Source organism: Urocitellus parryii, chromosome 1, assembly GCF_045843805.1.
Source record: "Urocitellus parryii isolate mUroPar1 chromosome 1, mUroPar1.hap1, whole genome shotgun sequence".
NCBI classification, from domain to species: Eukaryota; Metazoa; Chordata; class Mammalia; order Rodentia; family Sciuridae; genus Urocitellus; species Urocitellus parryii.
Genome location: NC_135531.1, coordinates 56,073,876 through 56,082,582, shown reverse-complemented (window position 1 = coordinate 56,082,582; position 8,707 = coordinate 56,073,876). Strand labels below are relative to the sequence as shown.

Sequence of the window (8,707 nt, the reverse complement as noted above, 5' to 3'; positions counted from 1 at the left end):
AAAGGTGGAATAAACATTAATTTTATACATTCTTTGGTACTTTTTGTTGTTTTTTGTAACTATAAAACTTTACTACAAATTTATGCATTTCATTCAAAGCAGTGATCTATGTTTGTGTGATTTTCTTAAACATAATTGTAGATTATAAAAAATGTAACATCATAATTACATTCCTAACTAGAATTAGTATGTCTGTTTTTGTATCTTTATGTTGTATTTTAATACTTAGTATTACTTAGGTTATTTTTGCTTTGGTTAAAAATGGCTCAAGAATCAATAAATGGGCCTGAGGTTGTTGCTCAGAGGTAGAGCGTTTGCCTAGAATGCATGAGGCACTGGATTTGATCCTCAGCACCACATAAAAATAAAATAAAGATATTGTGTCCATGTACAACTAAAAAAAATTAATGAATGGATGGATTCAAACTAAAAAGTTTTTTCTTAACAACAGAAACAATCAGTGAGATGAGTAGAGAGCCTACAGAATGGGAGCAAATCTTTACCATAAGCACATCAGATAGAGCACTAATCTCTAGGATAAATAAAGCACTCAAAACCCTTAACACCCCCCAAAAAACAAATAACACAATCAATAAATGGGCCAAGGAACTAAAAAGACATTGCTTAGAAGAGGATATACAATTGATCAACAAACATATAAAAAAATGTCAACATCTCTAGCAATTAGAGAAATGCAAGTCAAAAGTACTCAAGATTTCATCTCACTCCAATCAGAATGGCAGCTGTCAAGAATACAAACAAAATGTGTTGGCGAGGATGTGGGGAAAAAGGCACACTCACATATTGCTGGAGGGACTGCAAATTGGTACAACCAATCTGGAAATCAGCATGGAGATTCCTTGGAAAACTTGGAATGGAACCACCATTTGACCCAGATATCCCACTCCTCGGTTTATACCCAAAGGACTTAAAATAGCATACTACAGGGACACAGTCACATCAATGTTTATAGTAGCACAATTCACAATAGCTAAACTGTGGAACCAACATAGATGCCCCTTAGTAGATGAATGGACAGGGAAACTTTGATGTATATACACAATGGAATATTACTCAGCGTTAAAAGAGAATAAAATCATGGCATTTGCAGGTAAATGGATGGAATTGGAGAATATAATACTAAGTTGAAGTTAGCCAATCCCATAAAAACCAAAGGCCAAATGTTTTCTTTGATATGAGGATGCTGACTCATAAGGACATTGGGGGGGGGATAGCATGGGAGGAATAGAGGAATTTTAGATAGGGCAAAGAGGAGGGAGGGCCTAGGGAGGGTGCATGGGGGTAGGAAAGCTTGTGTAATGAGTTAGACATTCCTTACCCTACATACATGTATGGATACACGAATGGTGTGAACATACTTTGTGTACAAACAGTGACTTGCCAAATTGTGCTCTGTATGTGTAATATGAAATTAATTGCATCCTGCCATCATGTAAAACAAATTAGAATAAATAAATAATTTAATTTAAAAAAAAGCTCAAGTAGAAAAGCAGTCCCATTCATATTAAGATAGTGTACAAAACTGTAAATAAAATGTGTACAGTGAATTGTCTTAAAAAAAAAGAATATGTGAGAAATGCAATGATTAAAAAAAAAAAACCCAAAAAGACGAAGAGGCAGGGCATAGTGATCCATACCTCTAATCCCAGAGACTAAGAAGGCGGAGGCAGGTAGATCATAAGTTCAAGGTCGGCCTGGGAAATTCAGTGAAAACCTATAAACTGTGTGTACATGTGTGTGTATATATACATATAGGTACATATATATTCATACACATATATACCTATATACCTATATGTATGTATATATACACATTTATGTATACATTTTATATACATACATTTTATATATAGAAAAGTCTAGGGATGTAGCTCAGTTGTAGAGCACCCCTGGTTCAATCTCCAAACTGTGAAAAAGGTCTAAGAAAGAGATACCGCAGGGCATAAGGGAGGACAAGGTAGGTACCTTTTAGAGGAAGGGAGAAAGGAAGAGTTCAGAAAAACGTGCAAGAGGAAGTGATAATCTGAATAGTGTTTTCAAGAGGTCAAGGATGAGCAGGGGACCCAGAACATGCAAAGGCCCAGAAGAATGTGACAGTCCAACATTGTGGTCAGTTTACAGGTAATGACAGATCTCTGACTGCCCAGGACTGCAGTTGTTGACTTGTATTTTAAGTGCTTTTTACTTGTGTGTTACTGGGGATCCAACCCAGGGTCTTAGGCATGCTAGGCAAGAACTCTACCTCTGAGCTACTCCCTCAACCCATGTTTGTATTTTTAGATCAACTACTCTGACAGTAGAATGGAGGTGCAGACAGACTGTAGAGAGAGCAGAGATGAAACTGGTACAGTGATAGAGATTAAAAAGTATATATACTATGAGATGCTGAAGGTGGTGAAGATTGGAGAGGAATAAACAATTTCAACTGATATTTTTAAATGGTGAAAGAAGCCAGGGTGACCTGTGGAACTGGATGACTGAGATGGTCTGTACAGGAGGAGAGCAGGTTTAGGTGAAAAGAGGGGAAGAGTGTTACTTTGATCCTAGTCAAATTTGGAAAGCTTATGGGACACTGAAGAAGGAATGGGTCCAATAGGCATTTAGACAGATCATTCTGAAGCTTGGCAGAGAGACCTGGGGAGTGATTGTGATTATGGAAGTAGTTGAGACTATGGGGGAGAGTTGGAAAGTATAAATGCTTTTAAAAAATGAAGAGGAAACCCAGAAAAGTGTGGCCACAAAGCTGTAGGGGCATTCTTGGATAGGAAAACTCAACATAAAAAAGATATCTGGGGCTGGGGCTGTGGTAGAGCACTTGCCTAGCATGTGTGAGGCACTGGGTTCAATGGTAGAGCACTTGCCTAGCATGTGTGAGGCACTGGGTTCAATTCTCAGCACCACATATAAATAAATAAAATAAAGGTCTATCAACAACTAAAAAAATATTTAAAAAGAAAAAAAAAGATATCTGTATTTCCTGCATTCTTTGTATCTAATACACTCCAATAAAAATAGGATTAGGGTTTGCTCCAAGAACAATATTCTTCTCTCATGTTTACACAGGTCCTGGTGTGATATAAATCTGATAAATATTTCTTGACTCTTTGTTAGTACATCCTCCCACACAGAATAATATATAAATTTAATGAAGAATAGGGTAGATCTAAATGTGCCAATAGAGAAAGTTTTCTAAGATACAATAAGTGAAAAAAGGGGGAATATATTTTAATGTTGTTTATGTATATGCACATTTAAGAATATGTATGTAATAGTTATATAGTTATATGAGTAACATGTAAAAAAATTTTTCTATAAAGTTAACACTGATGACATAGCATATCAATCATTACACTCGAGGAATATAGCTCATTTAATCCTTCCAATTGGGCACAAATTACAGTTATGCCCCCCCCCCAAATCTTTATTTTTTAGGTGTAGTTGGACACAATACCTTTATTTTATTTATTTATTTTTATGTGGTGCTGAGGATCGAACCCAGGGCCTCACACGTGCTAGGTGAGTACTCTACTGCTGAGCTACAAACCCAGCCCCAAAGTTATGCATCTTTATACTTCTTGGGAAACTGAGGCACAGAGTGATAAGGATCACACAACTCATTAATGGCAGAGCTGAGAGTTAAAGCCAAGCAGTCCTTCTTGTAACTCCAAAATACTGTCTGAGAGAGGAAAATATTAACAGGAAAATGTTAACTGAGAGGCTCTAGGATAGTGAATGGTAGAGAGAGAATTTTACTTTATTTTATACTCATTTATATTCAAAATATGATTATTTTCTTACGTGCATTATTACCTTAATAATATATTAAAAGTATTTTTGAGACTTGAACTTCAGGCATCTCCAGGGACCTCACAAGATGGTTTCAGTGGAGTGCCCTGGCATTAAGATGGGAAGTGAACCGGCTGGTTGAATGTTCATCTAGACAGGCTGTTTCAAAGGAAATAGAAAGGAGATATCCCCGCTTTCCATGTAATTAAATTTCAGTCCTGAAAAAGGGACAGACAGCATTTAAAAGCACAGTGGCCAATTTCTGGTTTTGGTTTTTTTCAGGGACTTTTTTTCTTTTTTAAGTTTTTCTCATTTAGAAATCTCCCATTATAGATTAATGCAGACACGATTGCTTTGCAGTTTTGTTTCTTCCTTTTTTTCTTTGTGTTTTGTTTTTTGATTATAACTGAAAAAGCTAAAATCAATGAAAAAGGTATAACGTGAGAAATCTTATGCCCAACAACTCTGTTCTTTTTTTGGGGGGTGGGTTTGCAATAAACTATGTGAATACATCTTCTTTGCATATATTCTTTGGGGGCAAGGCTAGTTTCTGTTTGGAAGATTGGAAAGGACCAAGGAAAAAGAGGAATCCATTGTCAAACCATTGTTCACAAAGTGGCATTACCGAAGTTGAGGAAGAATATCATGGCAGAGGGTGTGGCAGAGGGAAGCTGCTCATTTCATGGCTGGTGGGAAGGAGAGGGAGAGGGAAAGAGCAGCAAGAGAGAGACAGCCAGGAGGCAACCACCCTGCTTTACCAATAATGCCTTGTAGCAGCTATCAGTGAGTTACTTTAGTGATTTTTTTAACTTTTATTTATTTATTTGTATGGGTGCTGAGGACTGAACCCAGTGCCTCATGTGTGCTAGGCAAGTGCTCTACCTCTGAGCCAAAACTACAGCCCCTACTTTAGTGATTCTTCAGGCACACACAAGCTTATATATACATACATTTTTATTTTATTTTATTTACTTATTTATTTTTACACAGGATTATTTCTTTAAACCTGTGATGTGATCACTCCATCAGCACATGAAGAGCTTTCTCTCTATTGGCTTTGCTAAGGAGTCTCCTGGCTTGAATAAATGTTCCGCCTTTGCTCCTCTATTTTTAGAGTTCTTTCTAGTCATCAACTTCCTAGCAACTAACTCCCCTATGAGAGGAAGGAAAGGAAACCTCTCTCCTTCTCCCCTTCTCACAATGGGTGCCAGCCTTCCTTGATGGCCCTTTGGGCAGCAGTTCACACCTGTTCATTCTGCTGATTAAAAGCAGGAACCTCCAGTTGAATCTCTTGTCACTGGCAATTTTCATTTGTTGGGAACAGGTGTGTGGGGGTGGAAGCCCAAGTATAAATGCTCATAGTTTAATTGTAAGCACCTGTTGACGGAGCTGTGTACTGGCTGACTAGGTACAGTTAGGTATTTTTTTTATATTTATTTTTAATCCTACATTTTACATGACTCTGTGCTTGTTTTCTTGTTGCTAACTTATGAACATGCTGAAACTGCTACATTGTGGGGAATGAGTGGGTATTAGGGAGAAGAAACGTACCACCTGCAAATTTTCATTTGCAGCTTATTCTAGAAGGGGCAGACGCTGTCTTTAGTGGAAAATCATTATGGTTTAGCACCATCATTGTGTAGTGGGGTGACTCAGGAGATGGTGTTATATTGTTTTCATGAAAGTATTGATGCTCCCCGTCTGCTTCTTTTGAACAAGTGCCTCCTCCCTGAGTTTGGTGGTCTACTTCTGGAGTGGTCAGTTCTTCTGCTGACATGCCCACCCAGCTGGAGATGGCCATGGACACCATGATTAGAATCTTCCACCGGTACTCTTGCAAGGAAGGGGACAGATTCAAGCTCAACAAGGGGGAACTGAAGCTGCTTTTGCAGCGAGAGCTCACAGAATTCCTCTCGGTGAGTCACAGTTTTTCTGCCACATTTTGCTGAGGGTGGATGAGGTATGAGTTCAGGGACAGCCTTTAGGTATAAGCTGTCCTATGATTCTGACGCAAACATTGTAATTTGTATTGAGATTCAAGATGCATGGGAAACAAACACTAGAGACATTTTTTTCCTGTGTATCCTGGTGTGTTCCTTTTTCTATACTGCCTGGGGTGAGGGCTTTTAAGTGTGGACAATTATATTGATATTTTCATCAATTATTCAACATTCTGGTGCAGCAATAAATTATATAGCTAGTTATGCCAGGGATGATAATTATAATTAGTTATATCTACTTAAAACTAGTTATAGCTAGTTATACAGGAGCTCTTCCCAATTGTTTATAAATTAACATTGTGTTGGTCCTGAGATAGAGAACCTTGTGAGGTGGTGGTAAATTTTCTAGTGAATGACAAATACTTACCAGAGCTTTGTCAGCCAAGCACAAGCTAATTGGGATTGATGAAAAGATTGTGTCTGGCTGAGAAACAGATGGGTGGCAAACAGATTCACATCTCAAAATAGCCAGGAGCCCAATAATCTAAACATTAAACTTTATAGTAGGATGTGAGGGCTCCCTCTGAGTATATCACTTTGTTCTGATGTTTATGAAATTGCCTTGAACTGATTTCCAACACAATGTACTGTTGCATATTATTTTGTCCCAACCCGGTATTAAGATCACAGATAGTAATTATAACATATTTTTCTCCCTGTCCTCTATGGCAAAAGCTTAAAGTAAAACAATTTCAAGGGCTGGGGTTGTGGCTCCTCCGCTGTAGTGTACATTCGAGGCCCTGGGTTCAATCCTCAGCACCACATAAAAATAAATAAATAAAGTTATCATATACATCTACAACTAAAAAAATTTTTAAAAGAACAATTTCAACATAGTAATCCTTTGAAATCTATTTTTAGTAATTTTAGGAGTCTATAGGAACTGTCTTTCTCTCAATTTCAGTTTGGCTACTGTATTGTTTGGAATAAAAAATTCAGTAGGTCAAACCTGACACATTGCTCTGGTTCAAGTGAAATTTATAATTGTTTTGATGAAGTTGATTTTGATCAATTATACTCAAAGCTCCAATTATTTAATGGTTATCAGATAATGAGGGTAATGAGGGATTCTTGGAGGAAATTAACTGCTTTTAGAAATATTTCTCATCACCCACTAATCATCGGAGAGGCAGGTGTTCCCAGTCTCACCCCTCATGATCTTGATCTCTTAGGTGAGTTCCCTGCTTTACTTTCCACCTATAAAATGCAGTCATTCTTATAATATCTTCCCTTGATGGATGCCTCTTCTTTGTGTGTCAGACATTTTGCTTAGTAAGACTCTCAGATGGAATAGTTTATGTCCCATAAGATACTTGGGACATATTCATATTAAAAATTTACCTGTTTATCTAAAATTCAAATTTAATTGGATGTCCTATAATTTTGTTGGGTAAATAGAGTGACCCTGCTGCTAAGTAGTATTGAAGTATCCCCAAAATGCAGGTAGATACTCTCTCCATTTTATAAACAAGGAAATCTTAAAATGTTAAATGATTCCTCAAAGTCCTATTTTCGTTAAGTGGTACAGCCCCTCACTGTCCCTTTTGATTTTAAAGCTACTGTGTCCAAGTTACCTATATCCCAGTGTCCTGACCTGTGGGTGTCCTGTAAATGTGTTTGTAACATCAGTATCTCCCTTGATCAGTGACTTCTTGATCATCAGGTCTGAGTCTGCATTATATAGATCTGGAACAAAAACTGCCTTATTTAGAATGTGGCCTGGCTCAAATTTTCTTGCAAACAAGCTCTTGGGATTTGTCTTTAGCTACTAAAAATGGATTTTTTAAAACTTTAAATATAAATAAAATGAAGTTATATTTTTAATCATGAATCTCAAAGCCTGGGAGTTAGAAATTTTCTTTTTTCTTTTTAGTGTCAAAAGGATCCCCAGTTGGTTGATAAAATAATGCAGGACCTGGATGCCAATAAGGACAATGAAGTGGATTTTAATGAATTCGTGGTCATGGTGGCAGCTCTGACAGTTGCCTGTAATGATTACTTTGTAGAACAACTGAAGAAGAAAGGAAAATAAAGTAGTAAGCTAAACTAAAGGCAGAAATACATCTAAGGTTATTTAGTTATGGTTTATGTATATCCTTCAGATCTACAGACACAGTGATATCACTTATGGGTATAATATACATATAAAATTGCTAGCAATATTAAGTGTGTACTTTAATATACTGGCTTTACATAGATATTCCAAATCTTATATTCCCTACTTGAAATTTTCCTATATTATTTAAGATGTTTTATGTATTTATTTGTCTGTCAAAAAGAGAACATAGGGCTGGGGATATAGCTCAGAGGGTAGAGTGCTTGCCTTGCATGCACAAGGCCCTGGGTTTGATTCCCAGGACCAAAAAAAAAAAAAAAAAAAAAAAAGAGAGAGAGAGAACATCAAGGGGCTGGAATGGTAGCTCAATGGTAGCACACTTGCTTAGCATGTGTGAGACACTGGGTTCAATTCTCAGCACTGCATATAAATAAATAAAATAAAGGTACAACTAACAAATCTACACATTATATATATATATATATATATATATATATATATATAATTTTTTAAAAGAGAACATCAAAAGAAAATTTAATTACTTTCAAATGGGACTAGAACTTGGCAAATTTCTAGGTTAATCTCATCTTTTAAGTGTATTAGAAAAATTCCCACTCTATTAAAATAATCACTTTGTTCTCCCCACACTTTTGTGATTCTGTGTCTAGTGGAAGAAGCTGTGAGGATCTGTAAGTAGAGAATTGCTAGCCTCTCTGTGAGTCAGGTCAGGGAATGAATAAACTAGAGGGCTAGGTGATCAAGCCAAAAGAACTGGAGTCAGCAACTCTTGGGACTTGGTGTATAAACACTTCACCTTGCCTCCTGGGCTGGCTAATTCCGAGAT

The 8,707-nt window shown here is 36.9% G+C and overlaps 1 protein-coding gene across 1 annotated transcript; it reads left to right on the top strand.

The window, feature by feature from the left end:
* The first annotated feature begins 5,582 nt into the window (after positions 1 to 5,582).
* S100z (S100 calcium binding protein Z) lies at positions 5,583 to 7,839 on the top strand. Its single transcript, XM_026404096.2, has 2 exons — positions 5,583 to 5,723; positions 7,681 to 7,839. Exons 1-2 carry the CDS (start codon positions 5,583 to 5,585, stop codon positions 7,837 to 7,839), a joined length of 300 nt encoding a protein of 99 aa, XP_026259881.1.
* The last annotated feature ends 868 nt before the right edge of the window (positions 7,840 to 8,707 follow it).